Below are 19,577 nucleotides of genomic sequence, written 5' to 3'. Positions count from 1 at the left end.
TGAGTGGTCTTGAGGTGCTCTTTCTCCAGGTGAAGTATTTTCTGTGAGTGCTTTCTGGTTTTTAAGCACCTTCCAGGTGTCTTGGGACAGAGCTTGGAGGTGGTGTGCTGTACCCCAGAGTGGATTGTTTGCACTGTCCCTGGGTCCCAGCTATGGGCAATGTAATCTTTTTAAGATATGTGTGAGGAAAGAGATTGCCAGGTGGACAAGGGTATGTCCTTGGATGGAAATATGTCATGGTATGTACCTGCCATAGCTGCAGAGGTGCAAGCTGCTGTGCTATGTTACCAAGCAAACTGGAGGATGCTGTGAGCTGCTTTATTTTTAGGTCTTACTGCTGATAAAGTGCAAGCTTTGCAGTGTGTCTGAGCTGCTCAGCTTCCTTGGAGCACATCCCTGTCCTGCTTAGCATAGGTGGTTTGGGATCGTCTGGTGTTCCTTGGTGCCTGCAGAGAAGAGAGAGATGTTGCATCAGTGGTTGCTGCTGATGGAGGCAGGGTATGGGTGACAGGGGAGGCTCCTGGTTGGAGGTGCTCAGGGCATGCAGGAGGGCTGCAGCAGGGGATTTCACTAGAGACTGGGAGGTGACCAGCATTCTGCCCAGACCCACCCAGCTCTGGGTGCTTGTGCTGGTGTGGTTTGGGGGAGGATTGCAGAGGCTGCCTTTGCAATCACCTACCTGCTCTTCAGGACCTCTTGAATAAGAGCTTTTTCTCAAGACTTTTATCTGCATCTAAGAAAACCACCATGCATAAACTTTCCCTCATGGACTGATGCAGGGAGTCCTAAAGCCCAGCTCCCATCCCAGCACTTGGAGCAGGAATGGTCCTTTCAGCACTGGCTCACCTTCCTTCTCCTCTGAGGAGTCAATTTTCTTCCTGGGGTTTGGCAGCAGGACCTGGATCCCCTTCTGGAGTGTGAAGACAATGACTGTGTGATTGCCTGGTGAGGGAGAAGAGATGAAGTGGTGCTGTGCACTCTGATGGCAAATGTGGGAGGACAACACATCCCACAGGCAGAGTGGCTGAGCAAAGACATGAGCTCCCCTTGACTTTGGGGGGCTGCAGGGCAGGGGTAACATGTCCAGCCTAGCTCTCCTGCAGGGTCGGAGAGTTATCAGTTGGAGACTTTTTGAATACTGCGTTTGGAGAGGAGGGGAAAGGGGGGTGTGTGTGGTGTGTACACAGCTGCCCCTACACAGGTGCGCTCTCAGCTTTGTGCCCTCATGGGTGGCTTCCCCCAAAAGGAGCCCAAGAGATGGGGTGTGGGGAGCGTGTCCATCTCAGCAGGACTGGTCCCTCTGCTCTGTGTAAAGCACAGGTGGTGCCACAGTGACGCCTGGTGATGGGAGCCGCATTCAGCTCTGGTCCCCCCTGTGTGCACCACCGCTGCGCGAAGCAGCGACCCTCTAACGAGGGAAAAAGCAAGGCGTGGGCCAGAGGAGGCTTTCTTTGGAATTGCAGGTATCTTCCCTAGCAATTTTGGTGCCTTTTAAAGACAACATGGGCGTTTTTTTTTTTTTCTCCCAGCTGAAAAGCTAGGTTTGTATCTTAAGGTCAGGAAAGCGAGACCCTTAGGAAAAGGTCATTGGTGAAGGTGGGATGAAGTGCAGGAAAGCTTCCTGAGCAAAAGGTGGCATGGGCATTAGCACAGCCAGAAAGAGCACCTAGCGCTGCTTTGCAGGCTGCTTTGGTCTGCTCTTTGACAGTCAGGGCTGCCTGTGGCTGGCAGGTGCTGCACAGCAGGAGCCAGCCTGAGCTGCACCCTGCCCTACCAAGGCATGATGGCATCTGCCCTTCCCACTCAACCAGACTGAACATGCCAGCCATGAAGGCTGAGGCAGGTCTGAGAGATCATACATTTCTTCCCAAGCTCACCATCCAAGCTGAGGGATTTTATCTGCCCACCTCTGGTTGTTTATCCCTGTGAGGTGCTACAGGGAGCTGTAGCTTGGGCACAGTTGTCCCAAGGACAATCACTGCAGGATTAATGTCCATGTGAGAGAGATTGCAGTCTTTTCTACACATCCCTAGCTGCCTCTCCAGAGCAGTATCTCAGTGCAGTCTCACTCTGAGGCTCTCTGTAGCTAAATGTGGGCTGTGCTGCATGGGCTGTGGTGGGACTGTCCCAACTCCTGCAACAGCTTGCACTGATCAAACAGAATCATAGAGTGGTTTGGGTTGGAAAGGACCTTTAAAGGTCATCCAGTCCCAACCCCCTTACAGCCAGCAGGGACATCTTCAACTAAATCAGGTTGCTCAGAGCCCCATCCAACCCAACCTTGAATATTCCCAGGGATGGGGCATCTATCACCTCTCTGGTGGCAAACTGCCTCTCTGGGCAACCTGTGCCAGTGTTTCACTGTGAATGCCTCTCTCCCCATCCTTTTCTTGAAGACCTTGACAAAAACATCTTCATCCCAGATAATACAACAGATAGCTGTTGGGTGACCCAACACTTCTGCTTGTTTCTAGCTGGGAATATACATGTGATGGGTTGGGGTTTGTCTGGTGTGGTTTTACTTAGTTTTTTTTTTGTTTGACTGTTTTTGGTTTTGTTTGGGTTTTTGTTGTTGGGGTTTTTTGTTTGTTTGTGAGGTGGTGTTGTTTTTTTTTTTTTTTTTTTTGGTGGCAAGGGGTTTGGGGATTAAAACAATTATGTTTGAGAAGGCTCTAGAAGTGCAGTGAGGCTCTGTAACAAGCTGGAGATTCAAGCTGAACGTTTCACGTTAACTAGGGGAATACCCAAGACTTGATGTGGCCCTGGGCAGCCTGATCTAGTTGGAGGTGTTCCTGCTCACTGCAGGAGGGTTGGACAAGATGACCTTTGAGGGTCTCTTCCAACCCAATGTAATCTGTGAATCTGTGTTGGGTGGTTTGGGCTAACAGACATGGCTTGGCAGTCCTGGAGCACACCAGAACAAGGGTCTGTTACTTCAGCTTGGTTGCAGAGCTGCAGCTCAAGCACCTGCCTGTGGATATCAAAATCCTACAATTCTGCTGATTTTTATCCAGAACTTGACAGTGATAAATGACAGGGAGCAGAACAGTGGCTTGCTGACACCCACTCGACCGTCAAAGCAAGATTAGTATGTGCCTATTTTGGTTTCCCCTTTAATCAAAAATCAATTAGACAATTTCCAAATGAATATTCAGTCCAGGAACTGTGCTGTCAGGCAGACTGACAGCACTTAGCACTGATTTCTTTGTGCTTTTCAGAGTTATTCAGGGTACTGAAACTAAACAAGTAGATGAGGAAGGAAAAATATCTTTCTCCTTCCCCAGAGATGTCCCAGTGGCTGTCATCTCAAACTCTGATGAAGCTTATTCTCCATTTCAGATGTTCAAAGCATCTTCCATGTAATGCCACTGAGCCTGGTGTTGGGCTGCAAGGTTCTCCTTCTGCTTACAAAGGCCTATAGTGATAGGTTGGGGGGGCAATGGTTTCAAACTAGAGAAGAGTAGATTTAGGTTGGATGTCAGGAACAAGTTCTTTACCACGAAGGTGGTGGAACACTGAAACAGGTTGCCCAGGGAGGTGGCTGGGGCCCTATCCCTGGAGATATTCAAGGTGAGGCTGGACAGGGCTCTGGGCAACCTGATCTAGCTGAGGATGTCCCTGCTGACTGCAGAGGGGGTTGGACTAGATAAACTTTGGAGGTCCTTTCCAACCCAGACAATTCTATGATCTCCTGCTCCCAACTGACTTTCAACTCAAAAGATCAGTTGCTTTATTTCTGGTTTAGGGGGTGTGTGAGTACTTTTAACTTGGTTATTGCAGTAAACATGAGTTAAGCAACAGCTCTTTGCTCCGCATGTGTTTCCCTGTTCCCCTAAGAAAGATCCAAAAACTCGCTGGGCAATTGTGACTGAATGGATGGAAAAGAACAATTTCAAAGGTTCCTCCTTTTCCAGCATGCCTGTACCACATGCACCCTCAAAGCTGTGTGAAGGAAGAAGTTTGGCTCTTTCAAGGGGAGCCCTGTGGGACACCAAAAGCCCAGTTCTGGGCATCTCTCTGTTTGGAATAACAAGCCTGAAGACGAATGTGGTGCTGAGGGACAGGCACTCAGCTTACCTGGACTGTAGATGTCAGATGATTTGGAGGACACTGTTGTAGGGGGCAAAGAGCTTAGCCCTTTTTCTGTTGCAGATGCCCGAAAGCTCTTCATCACCTTCCAGTAGCAGAACCTGTGTGAGACATACTGAAGATAGCAAACCTCCAAGCAGACATCTACAGCTGAGCTCTTGGGGAGTGTCTCATCTGCATTTTTATCATGTCAGAGGAACAAGTGGCTGAAAAAGAAATGGATGGCATCCACAGAGCCTCTCTCACCTTAGTGGGGGAATACATACCTTCTCCAGAAGTGCATCAGGATGGGGAAGATGATGAGCTTGGCCCTGTGGTAGAGGACACGGGTCAGTATCCCTTTAGAAGATAAGCTCCAGATGAAATTTCTCTCTTCTTTGGAGATGTTTACCTGGTCACAGAAGAGACCTTGCTTAACCAAAGCAGTTTGTGGCAACCCTGATGGGTCCTGGAGGCACATTTCTTCCCTGATCCCACCTCATATTTCAGCAGTCTCTAAGAGATGCTAGTTATATCCTGGCTCACTCTCCCGGGCAGAAGGGTGGGATCTTCCCTGGATTTGTGTGGAAAACACTGTACTGTGCCTTCCAAAAGGAAGACAGCCTGCTGTGAGGTGGAGAGGTGGGTGCAGTGGGGAGGGGGTGATGGTGATGTTAACCTCTGCAGCACAAAAGGACTGAACTGGTGGTGAGCAGAACCCATTCTGGTCCTTCAGCCTGGCATTTCTCCATCAGGTAGGGGTTTTCACTATCTCCTTTTCCACATGTTTGTTCTCAATCTGTATGGGTCAAGTGCCAGCATGGGTCTGGTGCTGGAACAAATCCTATCTTATGGAGCCCAAGTGGAGGTCCCAAGCTTCAGAGCATACTCTGAAGCTTCACAGCATGCTTGGCAGGAACAGATCCAAACCTTTGCCTGGTTCCCCTTTCCCCACAACTACTTGCAGCTGTGATGCAATGGTCTTGAGCAATGAACAGCCTTCCAGCTTCCTGGGGGGTCCCAGCATCTTACCCGCAGTCTAGGGGGAATGTCGGAGCTCAGGAAGAGTTTGCTGATGATGGCAACTTTCTTTTTGAGAAAGGCAACTTGCTTTGCTGTCTGCATGTTGTGGGCTGCCTGAGCTTCAACTGAGTCAGCCAGATTGGAAAACCTGCAAAGGCATGAGGGCGTCTTGCTCTGAGACAAAGCTGCTAAACTAGACAGTCATGAGTGGGTCAGAAATAACAATCCACAGAGTGGGGAACAGTGAAAAGCCACTCTCCTCTTCTAGCAGCCTTATGGTCATGGCATTCAGCTGGGGTATGTGATGTTTACCCTTCTTCAGGAAAAGAGGAGAACTGACCCCAGGTATGGGGGGGTGTGGTGACTGAAGGGCTGTTATGCATTGGCCATGGCCTGGACAAGGTCAATAGAGAGATGTCACAACTGGCATGTCAAGACATAGGCAAAATGTTAAACTTCTTGGGACTATCAAAACAAAAATACTTCTAGGATACCCAAACAGGAGCCAGGGAACTTTTTTAGGCTGCAGTGGAGGGGTTTGTGGCTTCAGGAGCAGATAACCATGAGTAGATTAGATGGTAGAGCGCTATGGGATGAGACTTTGGTGCATTGTATGCTGTAGTGTGATGTCCAGACACTAGCCTTGCACAGAGGTGCTGATAGAAGTTCAGGGGTGAGTGCACAGACCTTAGTGTGTGCTAATGAATCTGTGGACCAGGTTTTATCCTTTGCTGAGAAGTGGATGCTACTGACAGGATGGGAGACTGGTGGTACCTGAGCACCCTGAGGAAAGGGAACTTACTTGTCAATCTCCAGAAAAAAGCGGAGGTCATCAATGAGGAAGTTGATGGTAACAAGCTGATTGTTAAGCATGAGACGTCTCACTAGTACCACCTCCTTGTCTGGTGGGGTGCTGGCATGGGCCTTGTGGAAGTGGAAATTGAGCATGGTGCTGCTGCTCAGCCTTGAGCTGATGGGCATATCTGAGAGAGAAGAAGAGCAGTTATGTCCTGCTTCTCCCAGCACTGGGTAACTGATGCGGAGCAACAGCATCATGGAGTACCCATATCAGAAAATCAGGTACTGCTTGGATGTATTTGTGTGTGTTGCCTCTGCACAACTCTGAACCTCATCTTTCAGGTCCAGGGAGATCTTATCATGGCCCTTCATTACTTAAAGGGGGCCTAAAGGAAGATGTGGGCATGCTTTCTAGCAGCACCTATTGTGACAGGACAAGGGATGACGGGTTTGCATTAAAAGAGAGGAGATTTAGACTAGATGCAAGGATGATGGTTTTTTACAACAAGAGTGATGAAACACTGGCCCTGGAGAGGAGCCCCGTCTCTAGTAAAATTCCAGGTCAGGTTGTATTGGGCTCTGAGCAACCTGATGTAGTTGAAGATGTCCTTGCTCACTGCGGTGGGGTTGGACTAGATAACTTTTAAAGGTCCCTTCCAACCCAACCCATTCCATGATTCTCTTAACTCCAGTGCTTGTGTGCAGACCTCTGCACAGCAATACCTGGCATCCTGAGATACCTGCTCTTTATCTGCCTCCAGCTGGGAAAACTGAAGCAGCATATAGGGACGGGAGATGACCCACAGATTTCCTTTATTTACCTCTCTGCCTAACCCCAGGATTATCTTGGGGAGGGAGGAGAAGGGGGTGGAAGGAGTCTCGCCATACTTTCCTCCTTGTTTCCTAGTTCTTGTCGGAGGAAGTCCTCAAACTCCCCACGGCTGTTGGCGTTGTTCATCTCCCTGCGGAACTTGCAGAGGCTCTTGATGAGGTCACAGATGGCACACCAGGCCCGCCGCTGCAGGCACATGGCACAGCTCACCTCAGCCCCTGGCTGCAGCAATAGGCTTGCTCCCAGACACAGCCCCCCCTTTTGGACCCACCACTGTGAGCTGGAGCACCAGAGCCCAGCCTCGGTGCTGGGATTGGTGACCCAGTCACAGTCTTTGTTTTCCAGCATTTCCCAGTTTCAGGGGTGGCCATAGGTGACAATGGGAATCACTTGGGCAGTTGTGGCCAAATTTGGTGAGGTCTGTGTGGAACAGGACTTCAGAGCCTGTAGGAGTGAGCCTTTATCAGCTGCTTTTTTGCAGGTCTCCAAATCTGACCCCCATCACTTCATTTATGTGAGCACCACTTGACTCACAGTATCTCCTCTTTCTTGCCTGGACAACATCTCAGCCTGCCAGCAGAGAGGGTCTTTCCTTACCAGCTTGTCTGACGTGAGTTTCTCCATCCTGTGCTGCAGGTCGACGTTAGGCATATGTGTCTCACTTGGGGAGAACAAGTCCTGGTACTCTTTAAACCTGCCACGTGGGAGATCAGGGAAAGAGCATCAAGAGCAGTCAAACACATGAGGAGGGTAGTGGTTTGCTGGAAGGGTGGCTAAATGAGGGGAGCAGTTGACAGGGATGGGCCTGAGGTTTGGGTCCCATTGGACAGGAGTTCCTGGAGTAGGTTGGAGAACAGGCTGGATTCCCCTCTCTTGACTTGAGATTGTCTTGTTTATCTGCAGTGTGTTGCCTCCTCTAGCCCAGTACCCTGAAAGCCCTATAGTGTTCTGGTCCCCGTGGGACAAACCCTGCTGAATGTCTCAGCAGTCTTGCTGGGGTGAGGCTCTGGCTGGGACTTCCATGCACCAGTTGATGGTTCATCAGGAAATGTTTGCCACAGCTGCTGCCTGTCACTTTGGGGTGGGATGGGTGTTGGGAAAGATGTGTTTGTGTAACCACTGGGCTTAAGGAACCAGCTTGACCCAGGTGCTCACCATCGTTTCTCCATTGCTTTCTGGACAAGGACCTGTGCTGTCATCAACATGAAGGGGCTGACTGTTTTGGCCTCACGTATGTTACTGATGATAGAAGAATCACAGTCCAGCAGCTCCTCTGGAAAGGAAGTAAGGTCACTGCCTGCCCCTGTGAGCCACTCCTGGGCTGCTATGGCATCTCTTCCTACCCTCACATCTGCAAGTGCTTCCCTGTCCCATCTCTGCCTGCCCTGGCTGCTGAATGTCTCAGCCTTTTTCCTTTCTATACCATGCTGATGCTATAATTTGCTAGTGAAACTGTGACTCCAAGAGCATCTAAAGGAGACAAATGGGCAAGAATTCTTTCTGCCACTGCAGGAATTGCATGTTGCAAGCTTTGGTCAATAGATCCTGCCAAATTAGACTACCACCTTCATAGGAATGTAGGCAGCAGTGGAAGGCCTCAGCAAATAAAATTCCTCACTGGGTGAGAAAGGACAACTGGCAGGTCCCTGCGAGAGGATGTAAAATCTGCTACAGCATCAAGCCCAGGGAAAAGAGGATTTCAATATGAATGAAATGCAGGGTAGGAGGGCACCTACCAGCTGGGATGTCACCATGGAAATAATTTTTGATGATGCTGTTGATGAGCAAGCTCTTTCTCTCGGGGTTGGTCTCTGTGTTTAGCTTCTCCACAGCCATCCAGAAATGCAGTGGTTTATCCGCATTGCGCTCCCTGAGGAACTGCCTGAAGTACTGCAGGTGGGCACGGTTGTGCAGCACTTTCACAAAGTGCCTACAGAGTAGGAGACAGCAGGAGATGTGACATCTGTGCCACCAGTGGCCTGAAACACAGCGTAGCCAGGACCTCTGTGCTTGCTTCTCCAACAAGAGTGAGACACCTGAAGAAGAGCTAGAAACATGCAGATGAGTGAGGTGTGTGCACAGCAGATGGGCCAGCAAGGGTACTGGTGGAGCACAGCCTCCTTTGTCTGTCTTGCCTGTAGAATCCTAGAATTGTTTAGGTTGGAAAAGACCTTTAAAATCATTACCCACAAAGCCATTTGGAATCCAGGGGTGATTCTCCTGGCAAGTTGTTTGGTTTTGGCTGTAGGTGCACCTGTCCGACAGCTTCACTGCTGTGCATCCACAGCAGCTGGTTTTGGCCTGAAGAGGAGGCTTCATCGAGGGAGTTAAGGAGCAAGTAGGTCTTTGGGTCTATGATAGAGACCTCAGAACCTGTAGATGGCTTGGCCAGCCCCACAGTCTAGGGGAGAGAGGTGGGTAAGGATGGGTCACCTGGAAGGACTAGTGGAAGGAGGTTGTGAATAAAACAGTTTGCCACTGGATGGCAGAATGCTTCATGCATTGGGCTGCCAAGAGGGTGTTCTGGAGTGGAAACACCTTTTGCAGCTGGTAGATCAGGAAATTACTGATAGATGTAAAGCCAGAGGATGTTTATATTGAAAGATTCAGCAGAGCTTTGGAAAGCCAGAGCTAGGAGTGGACTGGGATTTTGGGTCATTTATGAAGTTAGCAAGCTCTGATTTGAAGATCAGTGGACTAAGTCCTGTATTCTTCTAGCTCCTGAAACTGACTTTCACGATAAACACACAATAAGAGCTCACAATAAGCACATAACAAGAGCTGCTCCTGCTCAGGACTTGTGTCCTGATTGCCATTTATATCCCAATGTGGAGCTGTGAGGGCTTGTATTGGGAGTATTCCCAGGAGGTGAGACATGAGTCACAAGGACATTCACATGGTCAGTGAGTACAGACATCTAAGTATGGTTGCAGGGTGGTTTAAAGTGATTTCTGTTTTTTTCCTCTGGGAATCTGAAAGCTGTCTAGGTGTACCACAGGGATGGCCAGGGAGTAATTGAGGATGAAGTGCATGAAACATGCACAAGATGTGAGGAGTAAATCTCAGCTATGGGGTTGAGGGTGGGTTAAAACATCTTTCTCCTTTCCCCAGTAATTCTACAGTTCAGACCCACAGGCTACCCATACTGACATCTGAGAGGGCTCAATGATGAAGCAGGCAGCAGTGGCACTGCAGGGCAGCACTGGGGGAAATCTGCTTCCTGAAAATGTGAAAGTAGCAAAAACCAGCAAAGCCTTCTGCTGCAGAGTACCAGACCTGGGTCTTGTAGATGGCTTCTTTACTGCAATAGGGGATGATTTTCTCACAGGAACAGTCATCTTCTTTCTCTTCTTGGGTTCAATGGCTGTGGGGATAGAAAAGGGTTGGCCCCTTCTTCAGGTGACAGATAGAGTCTGCTCACAGGTGTCATCAATGCAAAGCAGCCCAAAGAAACCCAAGCTGTGCCCAGAGCCAACATGCTGATGGTGAGCCTGGCTTAGGAGACACTGTAAGTGCTATGGGAACTCTGTCTGTGTGATTTCATGCCCTTGGTATCTGCTTCAGAGAAGCCTTCCCATTTCCATCTTCTCCAGCTGGATTAACACCCCAAAATATGCCTTTCAAAGGTGGCTTGGCCTCTATCTCCTTCTAGAGATGTTCTGTTACATGAAGAGATGCAAGCAGGAAAGATACCTGCTTGTGCAGCTGCCTTAAGGTATGTTGGAGCCCCTTTGAGGGCATGAAAGTTGTGGGCCCACCCTGCTTCTAGCCTGCTCAGACTGAACTCACTGAGTGGCGGACTTTTGAGACCCGGATGCTCCTTTTCCTTGCTTGGGCTATCCACATCCGATGAGAGTTTCTGAGGAACCGACACATCTGGACGGTGTGAGGATGCCACCTTGTGGGCGTCTGCATCAGATCGAGAAGCCAGGTCAGATAAAGTGTTCACTCCTCCTGGCTATGACAGCCCCTTTGAGTGCTGTATTGTGATTGTTACTCACCTTTCCTCATCCCTTCTCTGCCCTGTTCCCATGACCTACCCATAACACCACATTTCTCAGGTACAACTGAGGCCCCACCGAGTGGTTGCCACAGGTGACTGTTGTCACTGTCAGTGCACCAGCAGGTGCTGAGAAACCCGATGTCATTCTCAAAAGACGATGCAAGAAGACAATACTGAGGTTTTACACCAGCATGGCCAGGTGTTCACAGGGAAAGGTCAAGATGTGGAAGAGGACTGTGGCAGTTGCTGGTTTTGAGGTTCAGTTGCTTTGCTGCAGCAAAGTCTGGTGAGCCAATCCAGTGCAGGGATCATGAAATCATCAAGGTTGGAAAAGACCTTCAAGATCGAGTCCTGCTGTAACCCAACTACCATGACCACTAAACTACATCCTGAAGAGCCACATCTACGTGCTTCTTGAATGCCTCCAGGGATGGTGACTTCCACCACCTCCCTGGGCAGCATGTTCCAACTCATGAGGCATTTGGTGCCTCTGGCAGGAGGGAATTTGGCTCACGGGTCACTGTCAGGGCTTGCATTACGCTTCATGGCTCCCAGGTACCTTGCCCAACCCATTCCATGATGGCCACCTGCTGTCAGCAAAACAGCAACACACCAAAGCCAGTGGTCACCACAGATGCAGGAAATGTGCCTTACCAGCCTGAGCCCTAGCAGAAATTCAGAGCTTCCTTTTACCTGCCCTGCGGAGAAGTTCCACCTCTGCCTGGATGAAGCCCCCCTGGCGGAGGTCCTGAGTGGCCATTAGTTGCCAGTGCTCAGAGGAGAGACCTTCCAAGTTCCTTGTGCCATGCAAGGCCTGGCTCAGCTTCAAGGACTCGTTTAGTCGCTGGAACAGGAGGAAACGTTCATCTTCCCCAAGAGCATGGCCCTGCTCCTCAGGTGCTGGGACGCTGCTCTGTGGAGACTATGGTGAGAAGAGCAGAGGCTGATTGCACAAAGCATGCACCCCACCTGGGGAGCTGCTGCTCCTACACTCTGCCAAACAGGGCAGCTGTACTGTGCCTTGGAGCACAAACCTACCCTACTCTGCTTTAGCTTTATACTACCTGGAAGAAATCGACATGAGCATGGAGCTCAGCATAGCCCTTAAACCTCCCTGTGCAGCTGCCTAAAGCGGGCTCACATCTTCCTGCAACTGGGATGTGCAGCAGGTCCCCCAGGTAGTCCAGACAATGGCTTGCTAGCAAAGGTGGCAGCTTTCCTAAGAGGTCCATGTCCACCCAGGAGGGCTGAAGACAACCCTGAAGGTGTCTCCAGCAGACAGGTAACCTTGTGTGCTTTGTCGGTTGGCTGCTGTCCCTGGGAGCAAGCACCAAAAATAACTCTGCTAATTCCCTGAGCAACTAGTTCCCCTGATGTCAGAATGGTGAGGCCTGGGAGGAGTTTGGCTTAAGGAATGATGCCTGTGGAGAGTGTGGCCTTGATGCCTGCTGAAGTGCTAACTGCATTCTCACACCAGGTCTGTGCTCTGAAGGGTAATTTTCCTGAGAAGATGCTTCAAAACCTGGGCAGTTAATTAACTTACAACCAAGAGCATTTCACAAATCGAGGTCAACACTTGCCAGCTGACTTTCCCCAAATGCTCAGCTCTTGCTAACTGAGCTGCTGGCATCTCCATGAGCTAGGTCTCTGGGGACAATATCCTTGACATCCTCTCCTTACCATCGTAAGGATCAGCAGCTGATTTTATGTTGCAGTTTGGGGAAAAGCCTAATGGTTGGTTTGAAGAGCCCCATCTGTATTCATCAAAGCTGCCTATGCAGGTTGTGCAGGGAGCCAAGCAGGTGGCATGCTTAGGGGGCTTCAGTCCTTGAGGATGCTCCCAGGTGTAAAGCTAGCATTTAAGGTGCTCATAAACAAGTGGGATTAGTGGGATTCCCACTGCCAGAAGGGATAATGCTCTTTGAAGATGAGTACTTATGTGACTCTTTCTCAAATCATTCCTTTACACAGTGGGGAAAAAACAGTGGAAAACTTGAGTGGGTTGAATCCTAGAATGGCTTAGGTTGGCTGCAGGACCTCTTCCCCTCCATGTGCTTTCCAGGGAGTCCCACTGGGATGGGGACATACATATGTGTGTCTGCACATGAGTCCCAGTAACAGCAGGTCTTGTTGCAGGCAAGGAAAAAAAACAGGGCAGTTGATTCCCAGGAGAGCTTTGCCCATGAGGCAGTTACCAGTGCACTTGCCTGCTACTGGTCTCACCTCTGTCTACCCTGACAATTACATTGAACTGTCTCCTTGGTTTTGGGCCAGGTCACAGGATATGCTTGCAGTGTGTCTGACTTAAGGGGTGCTGGAGTGGCAGTCCTGAGGACAGTTGCTCTGGGTATCTGGAGCATCTCTGTGGGAGTATCATCCTGCAGCAGCACTGGTTGGCGGACATTGTGGATGCTGGACCACTGTAGCTAATGCTGGACTTCTCCTCCCTCTCTCTGATTTTTCATATTTCCACTGGTTTTTGAACATCCATTAAGGATACCCACAACCCCTGTGCCTCCACTTTACCATAAACTGGAGGAAGGTTCTGTCATCGGCAGCCAGAAATTCCTCATAGAAGCAGCAGAGCACCTGAGGAGGAGCAGAAGTGGGTTGTCCTCAGTTAGTGCTCCAGCAGCAGCAGCCAGCACCTCTCAGACCTGCTGTACCCTGAGGTTGCAGTGGTGATGGCATAGGCAGGTCCCACTTCACTGAGATGCCCAGGACAGATCTGCCAGGAGATGTATACCCAGGCTGATCCATTGGGTTGCTCAAAGCCTTGTAAATATGTTTTAGTCATATTGTGATGGAACCAGGGACTGAGATGGCCACTGCCTTGCCATTCCATGGTCTCTGCCATGTACGTTTAACAACTGAGGCCACCATCTGCTAGATAATTGCTCATCTCTGCTCCACTGGCCAGCAGACCAGTGAGGTTGTTCCTCTGTGCTGGCCTGGTGCATCTTGGTTACAGGTTCCAGTGCCAGGTGGCTTGTAGCTGTTAAGATTTCCCCTTCCTAGCCTTTTTACATCTTTATTTTCCAAATACCTCTCTTCTTAAAACATGCCCAAAGCCCTCACACCAGCTCTGGGGTGCCAACAGTACCTGTACCTCCCAGCCTCACCACTTCCAGCACTGCTCTCTACCTTGCAAATCTCCTTCTGGGCTCTGAATATGCAGGGGGAGAACTCTCCGTACATCAGATAGTTCTGCAAGGTCCTGACAGTCTTGGTCTCCAAGGGAAGGTGCCCAGTGGTGCCTTCCTCCAGGTAGGTCTTGCATATCTTCTCCCCAATCAAATGTCGCAGGAAGAAACTGTTTTCTTTGCGGGGGTCCAGCACCACAGGTAGAAATTCCTCCAGCTCATGCCACAGGTCCAGGAGATGAGTCTCCACATAGCGGCCCTGGTGCTTCAAGAAGTCCCTGAAGGGCCGTCCAGCACAGCTGTCAGCACTAAGGGCCCAAGGAAGGAAACTCAGAGTCTTGAATGACTTTTTCAGGGATGGCAGCTGGACAAGGGGGGCAGAGGAATGCAGGTTAGAGCAGATTCTCTCTTCATGGAGGCCTTCCAGATGAAGGACCCACTCTGCTCTGGGTTCAGGTCTGCTGGGAGAGGTTGCTCCTCCTTTGTCTCCAAAGGCAGTGTTTGCAGGGTGCTCTGGCTGCTGAGGAACCGATCCCAAAGCATTCCTATCCAGCTGTGATTCCTTTGTGCTCCCAGCTGGCTGCCTTTCTGGTTGCACCTGGAAAGTGGGCATCTTCATTTCTTTGGTGTCTCTTCCCTCCTTGACCAGAGTCCAGATATCTGCTTTGGCCTTCCTGCTGCAGTAGAGTCCTGACAAACCCTGGCTTCTTTTAATGTGCATCGTGAAGAGATCCTCTGAGAAGCCAGAGGGCTCCTGCATGCTGCCCTGCAACAAACGCTCCTGGTACTCCTGCAGCAGAGGCTGGCATGGTTTCTCCTTCTCCATGCTCATCTTGCAGTGGATGAAGAATTTAGGGAGCCAGTAACTCTGAATTGTAAAAAGGACCCGTTCCTGCATCTTACTTAGGATTTCCCTCCTGGTGCTGATGGGCTGAACATGTCCAGCTTTCAGCAGTGACCCTGAAATGGATGCAGGGGATTATGATGAGGAGATGGCTCCATGTGGATCATTACCCAGCAAAACAAAGCTGATGGTATTTCACCTCCCTCAGAGCATCCAGGGAAGCCCACCTTGTTGGAAGAGTACTGCTCATCCCCAGCTCCCATGCTTCTTACCAACGATGGTCCTGCAGAGAATGATGACGCTGGAGCCTTCACGCAGGTGAGTGGCTTTCAGCCTGTGGAGTAAGGACAGGTAGAGGTCCCTCTGCCTTGCATCTGACTCATCAAGCCCCAGGAGCCTTTCAGTAGTGAGCCAGAAGTTGGTCAGCTCCTCACCTATGGGACAAGGGACAGGAGTTGGAAAGAGCCCCTGAAAGCCGCACTGATGAGTGAAGCAGCCTGTGTTTTTAAAAAGCAGGGAAGATTGCCTGGATGAACCGAGGGAACAGTGCAGAGAAGAGCCAGCATAGTGCTCTTTCTGGGGCTCTGCTGCTGGCTCATCTTCCAAAGCTCTAGCTGGGATTGCAGTATCTCCTGTCCCACCGGTGCTTACCCACATCCCCAGCTCAGTGCCGGTGTCCCACTGCCCAGCTTGCCCACAGCTGGCTGAGAAAGGGCTGCAGAACATCCCATGCCCACCTGCTGTTCCTTGGATGAAGGCTTGAAAGTGCCACATGCCCTGGCTTCCACTGATGCACTTCTCCAGCAGCCACTGGTCTGCACTTTGCCAGTTGAGCAGTTTTGCTGTCAGAGAGAGTGCAGAGCATGGTATTAGGAGGTGCGTGCAAGAGTGGTCCTCAAGAAAGCCCTCCAGACCGCCCCCCCCAGCATTCCCCAGCCTTCTCGAGAGAGGCTGCCAAATGGCAGCAGTGCTGTGAGCCAGGAGACCAGCAAACCACACTGAAATGGGAGCTTTGGGCAGGGTTGGAGGATGCACATGTGGTGGTTGCAAGGGCAACCTGCACACGTTGGTGACAGCTTCTTCCCCTTGCAGTCCATTTTTTTTTTTTTTTTGCCTGCATTTGGAGCTTGCCCTCAACCTCCTTCAGTTGAAAGTTCAACCCAACTGGAGAAGCAGCAGCAATGCTCTTAGAAACAGCAGTGGAGGAAGCCTTGATGAATTGCTTATTTTTGGGAAATGAAAATCTGCCATAGCTTTCCTTCCAGTAGCCTTCCCTTGTGCTGACACGTGGGTTGACAAAGCAGTTGGCTGGGCTGAGATGACTCATTTTAGGGGGGAACTGAGCACAGTCCACACTTGCTACTGGTGAGACTGACCACAGCACAGGCTTATTGTTGCAGGGTAAAAAGCATCAGACAAGGAACCTATTGCAATACACTGTGAGAGCTCTGGGCACCCTACATAGCTACAGACCCAAACACCAGGACCTTGGTTTACCATGCCTGAGGATGCTCTCCAGCCCTGCTCCACCCCTGAACTGCATGGAAACCCTTATCAAGCAGGTTTCTCCAGCTCAGCTCCACAGAGGCAGCGAGCCTGTACTACCAGGGCTGTGGGTTAAAGCCCCATTTATCCTGTGGAAAACCCAGGACCTGCTGCATCCCTACAAACAGGACCTTCAGAGCCTTTTTTAACCCGGAGCAGAGGCATGACCCAGGTGGTGGCAGCCCCAGGCAGAGGAGCGAAGCCACTCCGATTTCCTCTGTGCTGAGATGACTCACCTGCTTCTCCTGACCGAATGAAACCCAGAAGCTTCTGGCAGAGGACGAGGTGGAGGCACAAGCTGGATTTGCAGAAGTGAGGCAGGCGGTGCTTTTGCAGCCAAGCCAGGAAAGCTGGGGGGCTGGGATCCTGCGTTGCAAGCCCCGCAACCAAGGAGAGGATTAGACTGCGAGCAAGGAGCTGTCTCTTGCCTGGGGATTAGGGTGAGTAGTGGGATCTTGCTACGGGGTAAGGAGGTGGGAAAGGCACCCTGTTGCTAGATGGTGAGGAAAACCAACCCCATGCTGAGAAAGAAGGGAGGATGCTCGAGCTACGTAGCTCCTGCTTGCATGCCTGTGAGCTCTGCCTGCAAACCTGGGAGACCTGGTGCTGCATGGCTGCTTCTCCTCACAGCCTGCCTGCTCTCCTGGAGCCCAGGCATGAAGGCATGGCAGCTTGCTGGCAGCACTGAGGGAAGCAGATTCCCTTTTGCTATAGGATCTGAGCACCACAAATGGCAGTCATGGATATGGAGAGGGGGAGGGCTGAGCCAGTTTGAGGACCAAGAGGACTTTATGCCTGGTGAATTCAGGAGGAATACAGGGCACAAAGGACTGATGTTCATATCTTCCTTCTCTGCCACCACCTCCAACTATGAGGGCTGGCTGGATTCCATAAGCTGCGTCAGGACTTTAAATGGCTTATGGTCATCCCAGGGCCTAAAAGCAAAATGACACCTGTTTGAAATAATCCCCCAGCTGCACAAACAGCAGAGCTAGAGACTGGCCTTGGCAATGAGAAATGGACTCCTTCCCTCCCCTGTCCTACTCCTTTCCTCCCTTCTCACCCTCCCCTCAAGGGGCATTTTCTCACCAGGTGACTTGGTAGCTCTGGCCAGAGGTCCCACTGGCCTATGCTGCTGATGTAAATAGGTGTCTGGCCAAAAACCTGTAGCAAAAGGTAAGGGGAGACCTGAAAGAAATGGAGGGTGGCAGGGGAGCCCAGAGCACAGATGTTCTAATTGGTCCTCACTATGGAGGAGGACACAGTTTTCCCCTTCAGAGCTCTATCCCCAGGATGAGGGTCTTCCAGTTTCCCTCATTTTCCAGCCTGAGTATGGCATATTTCCATTTTTTTGGGGGGGCTCAGGAAGTTCCTGGGCTCTATGATGTAGAGTAGACTTACAGGAAGGTTCAGAAACGTGTTGAAAAAGTCGACAAAAACATCATCTCTCAGCAGAAGCCCCATCTCCATGGAGGCTATGGTTGCTACAAAGGGGAGAAAAGGAAGTTACCTGGGCTCTGTGTTGCAAGCGTGATGTCAGTGTGAACTAAAGGATAAGTTTGGAGAGGGACAGCCCTAGAGGATGTGTGCTATGGGCTTGTCCTGTGCACACACGGAAGGGACAGTTAATGAAATGTGGGTCCTGGTGCACCCATGTGCTTTGGGTGAGTGGCACAGGGTGTTTGGAAAGCAGCAGGTTCAGCTGCAGACAGGAGCAGGAAAGGCTGAAAGGCAGCTTCTTAAAAAACAAAGGTACATGGTGGCACCTGTAGGGCAGGAAAAGGGAGGTGTAGCTGGAGGAGAGAGTGCTCCTCTGCCTTACCCAGAAAGCAGGCATAAGCCTGCTATCACAGAGTGCAGCTCTGTGCTGTGCTCTGGTGCTGCTGCTCCAGCCCCACTCCCTTGGTGTCCTCTGAGTCCTCTTGCTTAGGTTCTGGTCACCAATTACCCCAAACTGGGAGGCACCATCAGGTTAGAGGCAGGCTGTGGTGACAATCATTGCAGAGCCCTACCCCATGCACCCAGGGCATCAAGACCGTGTGCCGCTATCCTGTGAAGTTTTATTCGTGTCTCAAAGATCTGGATGCAACAGAGTGAGATGGCATCAGGCTTCTGATGGGTGGATGCCCTTGGAAATGTCTGCTAGTGTGAAGGCACAGCTGTGTCACAGGCAGGACCCAGAGTTCAGAAGCCTAATACTGTTGTGGGTTTTTTTCCCTGCTGTCCTGTTTGGGGTGTGCTTAAAGGGGCTGAAGCCTCCAGCAAAGGTAACTCACCAGTGGCTATCATGCTGCCGTGTCCCAAGAGGAGCTGCTGTGTCCCAGGGATGCATTCTGGAGTGTCACACTGCTTGTGACACAGTTGTCATGGTGAGCCCTTGGGATGGCTCTCAGCACTTTCCTTTTTGCAATCCTTCATGGAAATACAACTTTTAAAATCACCATACTTAGTGAAACAAATCCCTCCTTCTTCCCTACTTAAGTAAACTTCTTGCCTTCGAACCAGGTTCAGGTGGTGATGGAAATTTCACAGGAGACCCTGCTACACATGCCTTGAACACAGCAACCCCAGATTTCTTATTAGCTGTCCTGCTTCATTAGATCTCAGGTTAAGAACCAAACTTGGATACTCTCCAGTGGGAAGAGGAGAAAAGAAGGAACCACATCTCTCTTGCAGCAGGAGTGACCTGTTTGCCTGGCAGGAGGAGGAATCTACTCCCCAGGTAGGTATTTGATTCCCCTGTCCCTAATGCCATGGTGTCAGACCTGGCAAGGCTTCTGGTACCCTGCAGGTTTTGGGCACCATTGTGCCTGGGGTCTCTGATGTGCGTGTAGCAGAGAAATATCTCTGCTTGTCTGTAGCTCCACGATGCCAGTGGGAGCGGGAAGGGTTTTGTGGCCCGTTCAGAGTGTGGAGCAGAGGTCTCGTGCTTCTCCTGCACTGGACATCTCTTCTACGCTTACCTAAGGGGGGCTGCTGGATGGACTCTGCCAACCTTGCGTTTCTAGGAAGCGCTGAGCTTCTTGCCCTGGCCATTGACACAGGGCAGCCGTGCTCCGCTGGGTGCCATGGCCCCTAGGTGTCGCTGTGGCTGCAGGCCCTGATCCTATCACCCTCTAGGTTCAAGCGCACCTAGCGGTGTGCAGCCACCTCTGTGCGGAGCGTGGGGACCTGCTGCGGGCAGCGCTGGGGCAGGACAGTTGCCCGCACCCAACACGTCCCCAGGAGTGAGGCCACCTCACGAGGTGGCGCTGCCTCACCAGGAATGTGAGGCTGTTCTCAGCAGCAGGGCTCCGTATCTCGACCAAGGGCTTGTGACTC

General features: G+C 50.9%; 1 protein-coding gene across 1 annotated transcript; it reads right to left on the bottom strand.

The window, feature by feature from the left end:
- Positions 1–405: 405 nt before the first annotated feature.
- On the bottom strand, positions 406–18,545 carry RGSL1 (regulator of G protein signaling like 1). The gene is made up of 21 exons (XM_054384536.1): positions 18,533–18,545; positions 17,658–17,740; positions 17,346–17,420; positions 16,493–16,622; positions 15,449–15,553; positions 14,984–15,145; positions 13,869–14,827; positions 13,251–13,313; positions 11,434–11,646; positions 10,511–10,655; positions 9,998–10,085; positions 8,458–8,651; positions 7,877–7,994; positions 7,319–7,415; positions 6,778–6,907; positions 5,894–6,074; positions 5,101–5,239; positions 4,356–4,480; positions 4,078–4,190; positions 847–942; positions 406–446 (listed from the first exon to the last, which is right to left on the bottom strand). Exons 1-21 carry the CDS (start codon positions 18,543–18,545, stop codon positions 406–408), a joined length of 3,270 nt encoding a protein of 1,089 aa, XP_054240511.1.
- Positions 18,546–19,577: the final 1,032 nt, after the last annotated feature.

This window comes from Indicator indicator, chromosome 10, assembly GCF_027791375.1.
Source record: "Indicator indicator isolate 239-I01 chromosome 10, UM_Iind_1.1, whole genome shotgun sequence".
Lineage (NCBI taxonomy): Eukaryota > Metazoa > Chordata > Aves > Piciformes > Indicatoridae > Indicator > Indicator indicator.
This window is presented reverse-complemented; position numbering and strand designations above follow the sequence as displayed.

What these genes read in the sequence shown, in the direction of transcription:
- RGSL1 (XM_054384536.1), bottom strand. An exon ending in CAGAGCTACCAAGTCACCTG is followed by an intron (nt 16,623 to 17,345) that starts GTGAGAAAATGC and finishes CTTGCAACGCAG; the next exon opens with GATCCCAGCCCCCCAGCTTT. An exon ending in TCTCTGCAGGACCATCGTTG is followed by an intron (nt 14,828 to 14,983) that starts GTAAGAAGCATG and finishes CATCCATTTCAG; the next exon opens with GGTCACTGCTGAAAGCTGGA.